Source organism: Carassius auratus, chromosome 36, assembly GCF_003368295.1.
Source record: "Carassius auratus strain Wakin chromosome 36, ASM336829v1, whole genome shotgun sequence".
NCBI classification, from domain to species: domain Eukaryota; kingdom Metazoa; phylum Chordata; class Actinopteri; order Cypriniformes; family Cyprinidae; genus Carassius; species Carassius auratus.
The window spans coordinates 9,182,532-9,201,377 of record NC_039278.1 but is presented as its reverse complement, the minus strand read 5'-3'; the positions used below and the strand labels follow the sequence as shown (position 1 = coordinate 9,201,377).

At 35.3% G+C, this 18,846-nt stretch overlaps 2 protein-coding genes across 2 annotated transcripts in view; both read right to left on the bottom strand.

The window, feature by feature from the left end:
- Positions 1–12,409, bottom strand: part of dnhd1 (dynein heavy chain domain 1) — a 33,366-nt gene extending 20,957 nt beyond the window's left edge. Inside the window, exons 1-18 of the mRNA XM_026221195.1 lie at positions 12,121–12,409; positions 11,207–11,637; positions 10,942–11,115; positions 9,781–9,984; positions 9,567–9,677; positions 8,438–8,594; positions 7,695–7,946; positions 7,450–7,593; positions 6,515–6,590; positions 6,165–6,364; positions 5,786–6,029; positions 4,781–4,938; positions 4,576–4,701; positions 4,221–4,497; positions 4,010–4,137; positions 3,728–3,926; positions 1,780–1,871; positions 1,460–1,673 (exon numbers count right to left, since the gene is read on the bottom strand). Coding sequence (XP_026076980.1) covers positions 1,460–1,673; positions 1,780–1,871; positions 3,728–3,926; positions 4,010–4,137; positions 4,221–4,497; positions 4,576–4,701; positions 4,781–4,938; positions 5,786–6,029; positions 6,165–6,364; positions 6,515–6,590; positions 7,450–7,593; positions 7,695–7,946; positions 8,438–8,594; positions 9,567–9,677; positions 9,781–9,984; positions 10,942–11,115; positions 11,207–11,547 — 3,097 coding nt within the window. The 5' untranslated portion in view covers positions 11,548–11,637; positions 12,121–12,409. The remainder of the gene's footprint in view (positions 1–1,459; positions 1,674–1,779; positions 1,872–3,727; positions 3,927–4,009; positions 4,138–4,220; positions 4,498–4,575; positions 4,702–4,780; positions 4,939–5,785; positions 6,030–6,164; positions 6,365–6,514; positions 6,591–7,449; positions 7,594–7,694; positions 7,947–8,437; positions 8,595–9,566; positions 9,678–9,780; positions 9,985–10,941; positions 11,116–11,206; positions 11,638–12,120) is intronic.
- Positions 12,410–13,394: 985 nt separating this feature from the next.
- Positions 13,395–18,288, bottom strand: zgpat (zinc finger, CCCH-type with G patch domain). The gene is made up of 7 exons (XM_026221194.1): positions 18,181–18,288; positions 17,316–17,896; positions 16,437–16,570; positions 16,015–16,182; positions 15,795–15,917; positions 14,116–14,515; positions 13,395–13,765 (listed from the first exon to the last, which is right to left on the bottom strand). The coding sequence occupies exons 2-7, from the start codon at positions 17,849–17,851 to the stop codon at positions 13,627–13,629; spliced, it is 1,500 nt and encodes a 499-aa protein (XP_026076979.1). The 5' UTR covers positions 17,852–17,896; positions 18,181–18,288; the 3' UTR covers positions 13,395–13,626.
- Positions 18,289–18,846: the final 558 nt, after the last annotated feature.

Genomic DNA, 18,846 nt, shown 5'->3' with positions numbered 1-18,846 from the left:
ATAATGACTTATTTTTCTCGTTATCTCGACATAACGAAGTTCGTTTTCTCGTTATAACGACTTCTTTTTCTCGTTATCTCGACATAACGAAAGTTTGTTTTCTCATTATAATGACATGACAGTTTTACTGTTGCTATAGTAATGAACTCAACTTTGACAGGCATCTGATGGATAACCATGCAGGCGCACTTACTGTAGCCTATATTTCAGCAAATTTAGCTTCGCCTAGGTAATAAGGTCTACAATACTGTATATAAATAAAGGCTGATCAATCACTGTTGATTTTTCCAGAGACAGTACAACGAACGTTTTGTTTTTGTAATTAACATGTTTAAATGGCAACACCGCGAAATTAGAGCTGCTTGGATTAAACTCACTTTTCATTTTCCCTTTATTTGAAATAAAATTATATATAATTTGTAATTTGTAGTAGTCATTATATGATGTGGCAGATATCATGTGTGTTACAAGCTTCTGTTTTTTTTGCATTACATTTTTTTTTTTTTTTTTTTTATTTATGCAAACAGACTATTACAATATTTACAAAATGCAGAAAACAAATTCAGAGACCAACATAACATACATATCAGTACGATATGTGTGTGTGTGTGTGTGTGTATATGTGCGTGTGTTAGTGTAACTGGGTGAGGGAGTAGAAATATCTGAATAAAGGGGGCTGTAGGGAAGTACAACAGACTTAACCAAAAAAGCTTCTGTTTGAAAAGAGCGTCCATGTGTAGGACTACGTGTAGTGTGTGTGTGTGTGTGTGTGTGTGTGTGTGTGTAGAAAAAAAACGATTACAACATTATAGAACAAAACTGAATTAAATTAGCCTATGGATTTTACATATACATCACATTTCTCATCAATATGGTTAACAATAAAGATTAGTAATAAGGAAAAGAAGCACATCAGCCTACATCGTTAAATCCCGTCCTACTGTAGATAAACAGAATACAGTGATGTCAACCTTGGTTTTGATAAGAAATTATTTTATGACACAGAACGCGTTGGTGAAACTCATGCATCTAGCAGGAACTTAATACACAAAATATTCATATTGATTCAAGCATTTAACATTAATGAATTAATTAAATGTCAGTAATGAAGACTGCACAAATTATAGCGATCAAGAGGAAGGTCCGCGTCCGCGTACAGTAAAGTGAACAGTGTACAACACCCCATCAGTTATATTCAGGTCTATAGTGCCACCTGCTGGCGCAGTTTTGTAACTACTTAGAGAAAATTAATTCGTTATAACGAGAAAACGAACTTCGTTATGTCGAGAAAACGAACTTCGTTATGTCGAGAAAACGAGAAAATTAAGTCGTTATAACGAGAAAACAAGAAGAAAAATGATTATAATGCATGGCCGTATTGATGATGTAATTAGTAATAGTAATTAATTACTTTTTGAAAATAACTTACCCAACACTGATGGGAGTTTATATAACTTACCAATAATAGTGAAGGTTCCACCATCAATAATCTGATGCTTTGGTGCATTTTGAGGTGAGACATTTTTCTCCTTTCCATCACCTAGTTGTGGACCCTGCTGTTGCTGGACAGCAATAATAAACCTGGTATGAAGAAATTCTGCCTGTTCCCAGTGCCTCTGAAGTGCTCTGAAATTCTGTTCCATGTCTGTCTCAGCTTTGGCATCTAGATAGATCTGGGAGCCAATGCATATCCACACCCATAGTTAACAATGATTCAAAAACTGTTAATGTTAAGTATTCGCATCACATGTTTAATAATCTTAACAAGTATTACTGAACCTTGTCGATTTTATTTTGATGCTTCTCTAGCTCTTTGGACATGAGATCAGCCAGCGTTAATTTCCATCCTGGGTCATACAGCAGGCCAATTCCTACAGAAACAATTCTAATGAGGGTTGATTAATATATATATATATGAATTGTAGTGTATACAAATTAAACAAATTAAATTAAAGAGTCGATCAGGACTGTGGTTGAAACACGAGCTGAATTCCTCAGAAAGGCAACAGGAGGTCATAAATCATTCCTAGTGCCACAAGCCCAAAGCAAGATTACCAACCAACCAACCAACCAACTTTCAATATTAACACCACTAGAACAATTACAGACAATTGGTCATTGGTCTCTTCGGAGAAGAGATTGTCAAATTTGGGGCAAGTAATTGAGATGCAACGCCGGACATCACATGTAAACCCATGAGAGTAATACACAAGGGGGACTTCCCCCACCTACCAGAACCAGACTGAAATTTCTAAGGAAGGGCCTTTTAACATCTGGTCTCCACAGAAATCTTTATGTCAGAGAATGACACAGAAACTGTCTTTTCTAGATATAAATGGACCAAAATTAACTCAAAATGACTTATAAATGAATATCAGTCCATCGCTTAACTCCATATTCATTTATATGTAACCCACACATTTGACTATCATGTTATAATCACCTATTGTGTATGTCTTTCAATAACTGTTGGATAGCTTAATGATACATATTCATGTTTAGTATGTACATGTTTGAATCTGTTAGCCTGAAACAGTCCTTACCATCAGTTATTTGTCAAATGTATCATATTCTTGTTATAGGAATCATGTCCAAAATTAGACCCTGCAAGAGCAGGAAAATTCAGACCACATGCTTGATAAGATAACATATGATTTATGATACCCCGAGCAAAGACGATATCTGATTGGTCAAGACAACATTTGAGGTGTGGCCAACAGGCCAGTTTAAATACTTTGGACACCATCAAATCTTGCTTTTAGCTTTGCTTCTGCTATTAGTCATGCCTGCTTTTAGTTTGCTTTTAGCCTGCTTTTTGCGTTTGCTTTTAGTCATGACTTTAGCCATGCAGCTACTTAGCCACGATGAGAAGAAGCACCACCTAATCTCGTCAAACTTTACTCCTCTCCTTTTACTTTAGTTTCTTTTCTTTTCCATTTGAGAGTTTCGTGTTCTGAGTTAAGTTTTGCAACGCCGTGTCTCTGAGTCTGACCTCGAGTGCCCGTTTAACTTCCACCAGCAACACAACTCTGCATCGTCAGCCAACGCCCACCACAGGCTTCCCAAAACATCACTTCAGCGACTACTGAACTTCCAGCCAATTAGCGACATCGGGAAACCCCCTTTCAATGACAACAAAGGGAACCCCTTAACACAGGCAAAGTACCTCCAGACTGATCTTTACTGGTGTATCTAATATAATTTTAACCTCATTGAGTAACTCAATGCGAGGGTTAATTAAGTGATTGATGGCTGTTCATGTCTCAGCAATTTCACGTATTGCTGTAAACTTTCTATTTTCCTGCAACTTGTGTGAATATGTGAGTGCGTGTGCTTATGTGTTAGATTACTTTATATGTCTTAGATTTATCTAATAAAGCATTGTTCATATTGAAAAGTGAAGTATTTTGTGTTTTGTGCTTATAAGTTAATGTCTTAAACTGCCAATCTTGTTACTGTGCTAATTAATAGTGTTTTCACTATAGTTTGGATATTAATATCCAGCGCAGATTTGATATTAAACGGCTCGTTCAGTGAATCGCAGGGCGTCTCAGTGATCAGCCGTGAAACAGTGATTCTGTTCAAATTCCCTTTAAATTATTAAATGATTCCCTTTGAGCTAAATTGACCGGTTTCCCTTACAATATATATATATATATATATATATATATATATATATATATATATATATGACACGTATGTGTTTTTTTAATGTCACTTGTCTTACCCTTTGAGATGTTTTTCCAGTGCTTGGGCTTCAGTTTTGGGCTGCTCAGCTTACTTAAAACAGGGAGTAGCTGGTTGAATCCCTGCAAAATCTGTAGGGTTTTCTGCAGCAAAGCATCATGGGAGGGTAAAACTTTTGCAAATGCCTCTGCCTGTCGTAGCCATTCACTAACCTTGTCTTGTGCTTTAGTCACCACAAACTGCAAAGATGTAGATTCAAGAGAAATACTGTAAAGTTTTATAAATCCATGAAAAATCTAAAAGAACTGTTTGGTGTTGATACCTTCTTGAAATTTAGCAGCTTCCACTCATGAATTTGTGTGGACAAAACGCTCATCAGTTCCCAGAGTCCTTTCCTTGCTTCCATATTCTGTCGTGCTACTGTCAGAAAAGTGAGATCCAGTAGGTGACCTGAAAAATAAACGAAACCACTGACATGAAACCATTGCAATAAAACCACTGGAAGAGAGGTGTTTAGGGGCGTGATGTCTTACCTCTCAGAATTTCACTGGCTCTGCTCTGTTCATTCAGCTGCTCAGCAATCACGTAGAACTGACTGTACAATGCTTTCAGCTGGACAAACATTTCCTTGGGATTCTGATCAGGGTCGAGATAGAGTCTAGAGGTGGCTCTTGAAACCAGGTTGTCTAATTTGTTCACTAATAAAGAAATGTTCTTGTCCAGTTTATCAAGCATAGAAGGAAGCTGCTGGGTAACTATGTCTGCAGCTGGTTTTAGGAGCTGAACAAACTGATCCCACAAGTCAACGACCTGCAGTAATAATTGGCTTTTAGACTTTGACTTAATTTGCAACAGAAATCAGTGACCACATTTTCACATCACATATACCTGCTTCAATGAGAGAACATCACTTGGATCCATGTGTGTATAATTCCTTCTCACAGTCTGCTGTAGAGAGTGGAGGTCTTCCAGCCTCTGCTGTATATCCCCTAATGTCCTCTCACTGTGCTGGACCTGCATATAATCATGATTAATTACTCCGCAGTTCACAATGATCGACCAGTACTGAAAAGCAGTATGTCAAAGTCAATACCGTGTTTGAAAAAACGGTAAACTGGTCAAAGGTACTAGGCTCAGACTTTATGACTTCCACAGCTGTTTTCAGCTCAGAACTGAGGTTCTCAGAACGTGTCTGCAAATCGTCACACAGTAGCTTTAGTACATCCTTGTCAATGATGCCTAAAATGGAACCTTAACACAAAAATAGAAGAACATTTATACCAATGCTTGATATACGGACATAATCGCTCTGTTTCTAAACTTAACATTTCTGTATATAAAAATCCATTCGTTTTCTTCATCGAGAAATCAACTTTTAGCAGCAAAATATAAACAACTCAAGACTGACCTAGCATGAGCTCTAAGGTTGTTGAGAAGTGGTTCTAACGCAATCATAAGGTAGTCTGATCTTATTTTTAATCAATGATTTGTATTTGGTACTTTTAGATTGTATTATTGTGTCAATCAAAATACTTTATTGCTTTAGAAAATTTTTTGTTATTGTTATGAAATCATGTTGGGATGTTTTTATCCTGTTTTTGTCAAAAACAGGTCTGGAAACATGTCTGCCTCTGAAAAGTGAGCAGTCACTATTATTGAGATTGGTGTTAGCATATTCCCTAAAAGCACAAGAACGCTGGACACAGATATATTGGGTCAAAAAGATAATTTTAATTATACGGAACTAATTTTATTAGTAGTTCTCAGTATTGACTAAAATATAAGAAAGCATATAATCAATCATCTTGATTGTAATATATATTTATATTTTTACTGAGCATGTCACAGTGAGTCATGTGACTACTTAATGTAACTGCTGTAAATACACTATTCATTTTTCTTTATTGACAGCTATTCAAGTAGCCATTTTCTTTTTAATGAATAAAAAACTGGAAGCATACAGAGCAAAAATTGCATTATACTAGCAGATGTTTAGCAAATTTTTGAAGGCATGCAATTTATTTGCCTGTGTTGCCCTAGGTGCTTAATTAGGGCTTTTTAAAATTTAAATGGAATTGTAGACACTTGAAATACACACCGATATGCTTTTGGAAGTTGGAGATTTCAACAGTGAACAACTTGTTTGATGTAGTAAAAGATGGAGGCAAGCTGTGAACTCTGTCCATCCAAATATGAAGTTTCTTGATCAGCTCCTCATATTTCAGGGGGGAACATCCACTCAAGGTCTCTAGAGAGGATGAACTCCACTGACCAGTGAACAAATGAACATCTGCCAACCAAGAGTGGCTCTCACACAGCTGGTGCACCTCTGTAATGGCATCCTACACAAGAGAATCAAGGGCATCATAACTACACTGTTTGTTTTGTGGAGTAGCAGTGTTCCTGGATGTATATGTACTGTTCTAGGCATAAAATGTATTTGAATTTAATGCATACAGATGAAAAAGTCAGAATACCTGTGTAATCTTGATCTGCTCATTCTGAAACTCTTGTGTTTCAATGTGAACCTTCAAGTTCCAGTCCAGCAGTCTTCGGGGCAGAGGCTGATAATGGCCTCGCACTCTCTGTCCCTGAACTCTGAGGGAGTTCATTGTGACTGGCATTTGGGTTTGGGGTGACATATCATGCTCCGTTTGTGAGGAAACACTGCCTGGACCTGTTACTTCACAACATTTGGCTTTAAATTTTGAAGAAGAAAAAAATAAGAATAATACAAAACATGAGACTGTTATGCTACATGTTGTTTATGCTTAATATTAAAGAAGAATGCTATTTTTTATTTAATGTTCCATGGTCTTCTGGGTACCTGCAATGTGGTCTTCAACACAGCTGTTGGACAAACAGCCTTTTGAGTCACATGATAAACTGCAGGAGTCAAACACCTATAGATCACATCAACAGTTTAGCATAACTTTGTGCAAAGGAAATTTTTGAATTTACACTTGTAGTGTACTGTACTTCAATCCTAAAAGTATGTTTTTTTTTTAAACTGTACTTGCAGATAATGTAGTATTAATTAAATCAATGGCCACTTAAGTTTACTTAAAAGGATAAACACTAAAAAAAAATTCTGTCATTATTAATCTGTCATGGTAACCAAGCAGTTGCTGGTCCCCACTGACTTCCATAGTAGGGGAAATAAATACTGTGGAAGTCAATGGGTACCAGGAACTGTTATCATCATTCGACAATATCTTCTTCTATTTTATCTGAAGTGTGTTATTCAACATTCAAAGTGAATATAATTTAATTTGTGTTAAATTGCAATCTCAGTGTATAATTATTATAGATACATTTACATAAATGACACACAAGTTTAATTGATATTAAAGCTTTATATACATTTTTTTATTTCACTTTAAATGTTTGCCAGCACATTTGGCAGTACACTTAAATAAACCATATTTCCTACCTACTGTACATTTTTATTTTTTTAATTGCAAATAACATTTAATTCAATTAAGTTTACATTCATTTCACACTAAAGTATATTGTTTTAAAGTTTATTTGTGTAAATCTTTTTTTTATAGTGTAAGTTTATACTTTTCAATACTTCCATCAATGTGGTAAAAGTATGCTGATACTAATAAAAAGCATTTACGGTACACTGCTAGACCAAAAGTTAGAGATGGAGCAATAAAAATGGTGTCAAAATCACCAGAATGAGAAATACATAACTGTAAAATGTGACTAATTCTGGCATTATAGCAATACCATGATTAATCTTCTTTTTATTCTCACCTGCAGGACAGAATCTGCTACTAATAGCAATGCTCCAAGCAAAACCTTTTGAAACAATTGCAATGGAGGAAAAACAGTGAGCTGACCGTCTGCTCCAAAGATAATGTCTGTCTGGAAGAGACCACCCTGTTGTTCCTGTTCTCTCTGAAAGGCAGTTTAAATGTGAGAAAATTAAGTCCAAAATACAAATAACAATAAATCTTAAATCTAATAACAATCCAGAACTAAAACCTTGTAAACCTTACTTTTAAAACATTGTTTAGGAATGCAGTGATCTCCCGCTTTGAGATGGTGACAAGGTTTTGAACAGTCATGCGGTCAGCTAGAGCAGCGAGGTTTCCCAGCCGCTGTAATGCTTGCTCTGCCTGACTGAGCTCTTTCTGGAGGTTTCTATGGTAGGTGAGCTGAACGTGTAGGGATTGAGTGCTCTGGTAGAGTTTTGAGTTTTCCACTTTCATTTGGAGCTCCTGATGTGCTTGGTAAGTCTCATCCCTTACCTGCAATTAAATGATGATACTACGAGTACCGTATATATATTCACATTAAAGAGATACTTCAGCCAGAAATTAGTGTTCTCTCATCATTTATTGTATTCACCTCTGTCATTCTGAACCTGTTTGACTGACTATCTTCTGTGGAACATAAATGAAGCAGCTTTGAAGAATGTTCAAGTTTCTCTCTCCCAAACAATGAAAGAGGATGGGAACCATGTGATGCATTCCAAGGAAAAAAGCAGTAGTCTATGTGATATATTCCATGTGAGATATTTTAAGTCTGTATGATTTTGTGTGCGGAACTCATTATTTACTGAAAATGCTTGACAGCCGTGGTAACTATTCGATTTCAAGATGGAAAAGAGCAGCTTGAACATTACACTAAATAACTATATCTGCATTCCATGAAAGAAAGTTCTGTTTTTGAATGACAAGAGGGAGTAAATGATCACAGAATGTAGAATTTTGAGTGACCTGAAAGCGTTAAACATTACCTTACTAAGTGTAGCAGCACAACAATGTAGGAAACTATCTAAAGATGCTTGAGCTGCCTGACTCTTTTCCAGGAGTGCAGTTTGGAAATCTAATAATGTATAAGTCCTTATATCATCATGTGGCAACCAACTGACTTGCTTTAGCTCCTCAGTTAATCTAAAAAATAAAAGAAACCTTTTAAGATGAGCAAAATGAGAATATTTAAAGCAATAATTATAACTTACATATAATTTTACCCTGTAAAGACTTACATATAAAACAATAGTAAGTTTTACTGAACCTTTAAATTATATATATATATATATATATATATATATATATATATATAATAGTTAGAATATAATCAAAAAGTGCATTTATTTCACTAATTCCAATCAAAAAGTGAAACTTGTATATTATATACATTCATTACACACAGACTGATATATTTCAAATGTTTGTTTATTTTAATTTTGATGATTATAACTGACAACTAATGAAATTCCAAATTCAGTATCTCAGAAAATTAGAATATTGTGAAAAGGTTCAATATTGGAGACCTTAACTCCATAGAAAATCGATGTGGTACTGTGAAGAGGAAGGTGAGATATGCCAGACCCAAGAATGCAGAAGAGCTGAAGGCCACTATCAGAGCAACCTGGGCTCTCATAACACCTGAGCAGTGCCACAGACTGATCGACTCCATGCCACGCCGCACTGCTGCAGTAATTCAGGCAAAAGGAGCCCCAACTAAGTATTGAGTGCTGTACATGCTCATACTTTTCAGTTGGCCAAGATTTCTAAAAATCCTTTCTTTGTATTGGTCTTAAGTAATATTCTAATTTTCTGAGATACTGAATTTGGGATTTTCCCTAGTTGTCAGTTATAATCATCAAAATTAAAAGAAATAACATTTGAAATATATCAGTCTTTATGTAATGAATGAATATAATATACAAGTTTCACTTTTTGAATGGAATTAGTGAAATAAATCAACTTTCTGATGATATTGTAATTATATGACCCGCACCTATATACAGTACATACATATATCCCAGCAAAAAAACACATGTATCAAGGCCTTCACTCCCTAATAAAAAGTTTGCAAATCAAATAAAACATGATACAGTAGGCTTTTTGGACAAAAACCTGGCGAGATGTAATAAGGCACCCCTGAATTGGGGCACTGCTATCAGCATCTGAGAAGGAAGGAGGTCAATCCTGCGTTTGACAGTAGCCTTGTGTGCATTCCTGTGCCACCTGAAAAAGTTGTTAAGGTTACAGTTAGAAAACTGCTTGTATTAACAACTATATAGTCACACATTCCAAAGTTAACACAACATTAAGACTTAAAGTAAGTCACCTTTCAAAGGTCTTACGCAGTACAAAGTCTCTGAAAAATGGGATGTTTCTTACAGCACCCCAAAGCGCAGACTCTCGTGTCCACTCTCCCAGGCTCCAGAGCTCAATGAAGCAGCCGTTCTGCACATGTATTATGGTTGTGAGAGTGTTGGTGTAGTAATCTGTGCCCACTTCACTGCGTGAGACCACTCGCAAGTCATATGGTCTGATAAAAGAGAAATTAGACTTAATCAACATAAACATACTCCAAATTTATACCAAACTAAAATACTATACTGCAAATAAACAAGTTAATTTGAAAGAAATACATTCAAGTGAAATACATTTAACCAGTGTGTTTTGTTCTGATCATTTTGATCCAGAGAGATGTAGTTCACCCAAAGATGAAATTAAATGACTCACCCTCAAGCTGTTAATAAACCGGTATGAGTTTTATTTCTTTTGTTGAACACAAAATAAAATATTTGGAAGAATGTTGGTAACCAAAGAGTTGCTGATAGCAAAACAATACTATTGAAGTCAAATGGGGACCAGAAACTTTCTGGTTACCCATATTTTTCAAAATAGTTTATTTTGTGTTCAACAGAAGAAAGAAATTCATACAGGTTTGGAACAACTTGAGGGAGTGTAAATGATGACAATTTTTATTTTGGGGTGAACCTTCCCTTCAATGTTATTGTGTCGTACTAAATATTACTGACAAATTGGAAAATACAAATTTCTTGTTATGCTTTATTATTACTAAATAATGGATTTAATCTTTTTGTCAGCTAGTTTTACTTTCAGTTAGAATGGGTTTTGGATTTCTTTTTTGAACTGATTAACAATAGGCCTGAGCTTATGTACTTCACTTTTACAATGAACATTGGCTAAATTATTCACAAATAATTGTATTTATTTATTTTCACTCAAAAACAGGTGGTGAATAAACTCAGATCATAGAAACCTATTATCAATCAGTGCCAAAATAAATACAAAATCTAAGTGAAAGAAGAATGAATACATTGTTACAATACATTGAAAGTTGAATACAAGAATTGCGGTTAATTAGAAATTTGCAAGCAATGTTTATTCAGAATTTTTACTGAGATTTGCAAGTCATTTTTTATTGAGAAAACAACACTGGGATTTTCAATAAATAAATAAATAAAATGATTGGCACCTGTAAGGTCCATCTTCAGAAGCCTTCAAATAGTAAAATTCATGTTCCCCCAGATGTTTTTCCTTGGCTAGCATCTCAACTACCTCAGCTCCGGTAAGTGGTTTGTATTTAGGTTTCCTATTTTTCTTGGCTTTATTCTTTTCTCTTGGGACTGCAGGCTTCTCATGTTCAAACCTTCAAAACACAGACAAACTATATTTACAATCTTCAAAGGAAAGTACACAAAAAGTGAATGAATGGAATAAGTTGGTAATACTCAACTTACTTGAATCTTCTGTCGTTCGAGTGCTGAATCGCTCTGACAGGTGTCACAAAACGGGGCCCTTCTCGCCACACAGTCTCTCTGAGCGGCAGTTCAGGGCAAACCTTTGATACTAACTGAGGCAGTTTAACAAACGACAGATCGTATTGCGGTGGAGACAATGGAGGGCTGAGGGAGCGAAAGGGTGAGGGTTCACACATAAATGCTGGTGTGGCAGTATGAGATTCACGAAGCAGCAGTCGAGGCTGAGAAGCTGCAGCTTCAAGACTGTTTCTTCTCTTGTTTCGGGTGACGGCTGGTTCTGAAAAGCCATTCCCCCGAGTCTCTCTCTTGGGTGAAGACATGGTTAAAAGTCAGTTTGAGATATCACTGCCTGCACTAGGAGTCCACTTCAAACCCATCTTCTGAAAAAGCATCCAGTGTTTCATGATGTCCTGGCAACATGAATCAAAAAGTAGTATTTGTCAAAACATTAAGCAAAAATTTGGTCAACTTGACTGTTTAATACTGCATTACTACAAAGAAAAACATTTACAAAATAGGCCTACAATACCTTATAACAGAGAAAACTAAAAAAAATGTCTAAAATATTTCAAACGGTGTAGGCTAACGTAAGCTTGTCAAGTTGACAGTTCACAGGAGCATATTTTAACATAAAAGTATACGTATAAGCACACAAACGTACACTTGTGATAATAGAAATGTTATATTGCTATTTCCATGGTTTATACTTTATGCTACAAACGCAACGCAACCCAACGCCAATAGTTCAAGTAACGAGACACAATTGAAGAAAGTTTGTTGACAGACAAAAAAGGATAACAAATAAATAGCTGTTTTGATAGACGTGTGACAAAAATGAGTAGGTAACTATTTTATTAATTTCATAAGAAGTGAAGTGTGTAAATGTGTCCTACCTGGGATCAAATCTCAGTGCATCTGTGTTTACGTTGTGCGCTTCCTGTTGTCATGGAAACGGTAACAAACTCGCTCAAACTTTCACAGTAAAGAATAGGAACGGGTTTTTAACTGCAAGAAAATCATGAATAACGTTCAGAAAACACCCGTTTAAAGGGACCTTCTAGTCTGTCGACAAAACGTCAGTGATTTCGTGGTTAGAAATACAATTATATCATAGAGTAGCCAAATGTTAACAGCGTAACGGTTAAGCTATTCATAATGTAATATTCATAAAATGTTAATAGGCTCACTGTAAGGTAGCCTACTAATTGCGTAAGTTGTTATTATCCTTATGAGGAAGAAAATATATATATATATATATATATATATATATATATATATATATATATATATATATATATATGTATATGTATATATATATATACGTATATATATATGTATACATACATATATATATATATATATGTATACATACATATATATATATATGTATACATACATATATATATATATATGTATACATACATATATATATATATATGTATACATACATATATATATATATGTATACATACATATATATATATATGTATACATACATATATATATATATGTATACATACATATATATATATATATATGTATACATACATATATATATATGTATACATACATATATATATATATGTATACATACATATATATATATATATGTATACATACATATATATATATATATATATATATATATATACATATACACATACACATATATATTATATTTTATAGGCTGATGTACTAAAATAAATTTAAATTCACACCAACAAAACTACTAAAATCTAAAAAGTATATAAATGGCAAGAAATATAACAATAAAGGCTAATTCCAAATATTAATAAAAACTATAATAATATCTCATTGATAGTAAATTAACACTGGCTGGTCTTAAGTTGGTCTCCTAGTCTGGCTAAGTTGGTAAAGCACCACAAACTTCATTAAAACCAATCAGCAGAAAAACAAAACATTTTAGTTTGTGTTTGAGCAGTTTCAGAAAAGAACAGAATTTCTCTTGGGCGTCTCATTCATTATTAAGCAGCATTATTGACAAACCGATTAATAGTTTAACAATGGACTGGCATTCTTTTATTCTGCCCTAGCTTTCAAATTTACACCTACCTATTTTCCAGAAAACAGACTTCTCAGGAAATGTATACTATACACTAACCACAATGTTTTAGAAAGGTATTGCAGGTTATGCCTCACACTCTCCTGGTGTATCTAAAAGGACCGAATCCTTAGAAGAAACATTTAATAAAAAACAAAATCAGTTTGAATGTCAGATACAGTTCATGTCAAAAAACAAGATTCTGATGGGCAATAAACAAAGGAAAATGCATTTCACACATTCATTATCATACATACATGTTTAAAGTTTTGATAGATGTATTAAGGTTTATACACACTAAACAAAATCCCAATAACAGCAAAAGACAGTAGATTTGTTAGAATTCAGTCATTTTCTTGTGTGTGTCTGCTTTCTTCTGCTCTCTCTGGATGGACTGTTCCTGAGCCCTCAGCTGCTCCAGTAAGCTGCGGGAAGCAGTGAGCTTCTCCTCGATTCTACTGACCACTGTTGCATCCCTGAGGACAGACAGACACAAAGACAAAGACACTGAGAAAGACAAAATATGTAATGGTGACTGTTGAAGAATAAAACAATACATTTAGTTTTCATTAACCACATCAACTGCAGTTTTCAAAACAGAGCTGCTGCAACAAAACAATTCAATGCGATTCTTGCACAAGCAGAGGATTTATGTCAGAGCAATGGTAATAATGAGAGGTGCAACAGATTTTCAAAAGAGCAGATCTACTGAACTCCTTTAGTAGCTTCTGCAACACTGATAAGGGTGAAATCAAGAACGAGAAGGCGATGAAAGGAACAAAGAAAAGAAAGCTGGCCGTGTGCAAAGAAAGTGAGGAAAGAACACCTTCCATTTCGTCTACTGAGAGACTTAGTGAGCTGCTGGATCTCTCTCTCCACTTGAGCTACTTTCTCCGTAGCCTGGAACAGACGAACGTTCAGGGACCGTTTGGTGCTCTTTCTGCCCTGGTAAGCCTCTACACCTGTGGCTGATGAGCTTGATGAATGAGACGCAGGCTGAGCTGTGTCACCAAGCTTAGAGTTCAGGAAATCAAAAACATTGTGGCGTGTTGATGTGGAGGCTTTCCTCTTTTTAGCCTTCGGTTTGCGAGAGGCCGGGTTGTTCTTAGCAATAGCGGCCGCAGTCTTTCTCTGAGTGAGCTCAGCACACATGTCCAATGAGCTGCCTTTCGGAAGAACCATGGCCTGAACTGGCTCTACTCGACCAGAGAGGGTCTTCCCCAAACCTATGCACGCACAGAAGGAACTGTTACAAGCGTATGCACAAGACAGAAATTAGATGTTGAACTATATCCATATTTTGAGGGCCGATAGCTAATATAAAACCAATATATATCAACAGTATTTAAAGCTAGAATAAAAAAAAACATGCATAACATTTGCTTAAATTTAATTTATATAATTTGAAAATAAATATGAAAGAAATTAATTATTATTATTATTTTTAATATAAAGAGTATTATTTAGATGGCAACTTCTTGATTCTGTTACTCTATTATAGTAGTTTTCACACAAAAAATGTAATTAAATAAATGCAAAAATAAATCTAAACAAACACTGCAACCAGCAGTGTACCTGTTAATCTGGCGAGTTTGTGTGGTTCAATTTTTTCACGGTTCGGTTTGTTTCACGGTTTTAGGGTCACCATTTCAGTACGTTTCAGTATACATTCAGTATGTGCAGTTTATAGAAAAACTATACTTAAAAAAAAAACAAAAAAAAGGATTATTCTAACTACAAGCAATAGCACAAATAAATACAATAGGATAAATAAATACAAAGTAAATAAAATAAACAGTGATTTTCAGGTTTTTCTTTTTTAGGTAGGTCTTTTCTAGCTTTTTAATCAAGAGCATTGAGTGATTTCTTTGTGGTTGCTGTTCGATTAATATAAAGACTTCACTTCACGTCACTTTAAGAGAATGCACTGATACAGTTTTTTTCCCATAGCTGTTATTGTAATGTCTGGGAGGCCAGAATGCGCATTCCATTAACATGAGCATATATATGCTGAACTTTGTTTGTTTTACGTGTTATTTATAGCAAACCATATTACAGATGCTTTGTCAGATTTAAGTTGAACCGTGTCTAGAGAACCGAGCAGTTCGTTTTTTTTTTCAGCGAACTGTCCCATCCCTAAATGAAATGTATATATTTCAAATATTGACAAGATAGTGCTAATTTTACATATGCTGTAGCATATAGAGAATGACATGTATAGCACCGCATAGTTTGAAATCACACAATGCAATGCACAAATGCCTACACTTTAGAGAATCTCACAGCTGAAGTTGACAAATTTGCAAGGTTAGATATTCAGATTAGATATTCAAAGACACGTTTAAATTAAAAGTTCATTTGCTGAATGCTACCAAATTTAACTGATGTTTTATAGCATTTGCCTTATTGTTACTCATAATAGAGAAACAAATGCTGTGACAGTTTTTAGAATACTTTTACATTTGTTCTGATGGTTTAAGACCGATGTCTGATACAGTCACCTACCTTTACCAAACTCATAACCCATTTTGAGCAAGAGCTTGGAGCCAATGCCACGTGTGTGAGCCTCCCAACCGCAAAACTCTGCAGTGTTTACCTGGGCCATGTCCTCCTCTCTTGATCCCAATACTGTAATTAGATACAAAGTCAGCTTTTGATTTCAACAATGTGTTGAATGTGCATTCCAGTACGCGATATTCCAGATGTTGTAATTATGCTTTTACACCTTTAGCATACGCAGCATCACACTGGTCAGAATCATCCTCAGAGTCCGACGAGGAAGAGGAGGAACTGTCATCCTGACGAAGGGGAGGAATGATCCCATCAGCCTCCAGCACAGCTTCCTTCAGCAGCAGCGAGTCAAATTTCACTGTGTACAACTCGCCTTCAATCTCTGGAGAAAGAGAAGCAGAATGTCTCATGCACACCTGTAATATCTATGTCTGTTTTGCCTAATCGAGTTGTGTTTTTGTGCAGTGTTTCTGAAACTGCCGCTATTTTCCATTAAATCTCCCCTTGGGGATCAATAAGGAATCTCTCTCTCTCTGTTCTTGTGAACTGTGGGAAAGGTAACAAACAAATGATATCATATTGCAATCTCTGTTCTTCATATCTGTTAATGGCAGTGAAAGAACTCTGAAAATGTACCTGATATTTTTGCCGGGTACCAAATGCCATCTTCATGCCTGGCCAAACACGCAGAGCCCAACTCCATGTTACTGATGTCAGCCTCCAGGAAGTCCCTGAGCTCCGATACACACACCACCTCACCATGAGAGTACCTGAAAACACACACATTAGACAACATATGACATAACATATCTCAAGGTCTATAATGTTTTCATAAAAGGCAAGTGAGTTTAGTTTGTAAAAAAAAAAAAAAAAAAAAAAAAATATATATATATATATATATATATATATATATATATATATATATATATATATATATATATATATATATATATATTTATGTGTGTGTGCAATTATGATAAATGCATTTACATTTGTAAAAAAATACTTTAAGTTGAAAATAAGGTATATTTCCATAAAACTTAAATTATATTGAAAATTATATTAAAATAGTTTCAAGGATATTTTCATAATTAATACATGTAATTACATGTAATAAATGATTTAAAAAATGCAAAAATACGAGACTTATAAAAAAACTTTTTACAGTGACAACACCATTAATAGGTTTATATATATATAAACTAAATATGTTATGCAAGTTTATGTATATAAGATATTTATTTTACAAATATTTTCCTTGGAAATTATGAAAATACTGAATAAGATGTGTGCACTCACCGGTATGAAAAGTGTAAGATAAAAACATATAAATCTTTACTCAACGTAATTTAATTTAAACTTTTGATGAAAATGTTTATTATTTTTTTTTTTTATAGTTTTTCAAATCAGTATTTTTTTCTCTCTATGTGATCATTATAATATCTGCTCAGCAAAAACTCTTCACTATAGCAAGCACAGATTAAAACTAAAATGACTGAAGAAGTAAAACAGCACCTGCAGTTGTCCATGAAGCGGCACTTGTCCTCAAGGTAGAAGCCGCAGGGTTTCATGGATTTGTTTGTGGGGTGAAGGTACAGCACCCGGACTCGAGCCTCTTCTCCTTCTGCCTCCTCAGGGCAGACCACCATGGCGTTATGGTACTCCAGGGTTCCCCATGAGGTACGGTACGGAGCACGTACCTTAGTGCCACTTATATCCACCTCTTCAGGTTCAGAGTTTAGTTTCACCTCAGCAGAGTCCTCTGACAGTTCAGCGTAGAAAGAAGCAAACTCATCATCTAAAGCCGCTTCTTGAGGAACCGATGTGGCACTTTGGTTCGTCGAGGGCTCCTCCAACGAAGCCAGCAACTGGCTCTTTTTGACAGACACCAGGCTGGACTCTGTGAGCTCAATGAGCTGCTGCAGGTCCTCCTTCAGCTTCAACAGGTCAGCCTGCTCCTCTGAGCCCAACCCAGCACATAACGCCACCTCCACCTGCTGAAGCTGAGCGCTGTAGGTCCTGATGGCTTCTTCCAGACTGCTTTCATCCATAGTGAGGATCAGACACTTACATGACAGGAGCTCACGGAGATAAAACTGCAAGGATAAAACAGGCAAAGAACAGTCTCGTTACATTATGCAAAACAGTACAGTCTTCATATATTTCAGAAAACATTATTTAATGTTCTTGTGAGATATATACATATATATACATGAGTTGAGGTGGAGACTATGCAATTATGCCGGTTAGCTTCCAAGCTAACGTTAGAGAGCCCAAACGTTAGCTCTCTCTAGCTAGTTTACTGATTTATTTTAGTTCAGATACATGATTTTACTTTGTAGAAGGCTAACATTACATAACATCAAAATAAAGGACTTACATTTTAAATCTGCTGTTTGTCGTCTTCTTAGCAGTGTTTTGTTCCAGTACGGACAGAGACGGTGAGCTTTCTTCGCCTTCAGCTCATTGGGAGCCGCTCAACTTTGACATCACTGTCGTCATCGGGCACAGGGTTGACAGGTTTTCACAAGTGATACGCAAAACTATCCCTATCTTCCCCGGTAAAAATCACATTCGAATGGGGTAAAGTACACGTTTTTGGTGCTGTTCTCCTGGTAAGTTTCGCATTTTAGGGGATAAATGTCACTGTATTGGGGTAACTTAAACCCGCGGCAAAACTGTTAGACAAATCCTGCGAGAAAACCACATACTTGGCAACACAGATCGGTCAGCACTTGCTTTCCGTCATCCTATGTAAAATAAAATAAAATCAATTTATGCATTTAGTAGACGCTTTTATCCAAAGCGACTTACAGTGCATTCATTCTATGTCGGTTATGTTATTAATTATTTGCACTTATTCACACAAAAGCAAAATGATTATGTTGTTAATTTTTACATTTAGCAAGGTAAATATTATATTCATAAATTTAAAAAAAAATGCGAAATGCATTGCAAAATGTATTTTATTTTTGTTAGAAATTGAATCTTTGAAAGAGTCTGAAATAGAAATTCATAACAAAAGAATGACATACTGTTAGATTAC

Bases quoted from the DNA above. Each gene is read 5' to 3' on its own strand.
- zgpat (XM_026221194.1), bottom strand. From the start codon at position 17,851: ATGGATGAAAGCAGTCTGGAAGAAGCCATCAGGACCTACAGCGCTCAG. The intron at 16,183-16,436 runs GTACATTTTCAG...CTCTTTCTCCAG, and splicing joins GTACCCGGCAAAAATATCAG to AGATTGAAGGCGAGTTGTAC. The intron at 14,516-15,794 runs GTAGGTGACTGT...GTGCGTGCATAG, and splicing joins GGGTTATGAGTTTGGTAAAG to GTTTGGGGAAGACCCTCTCT.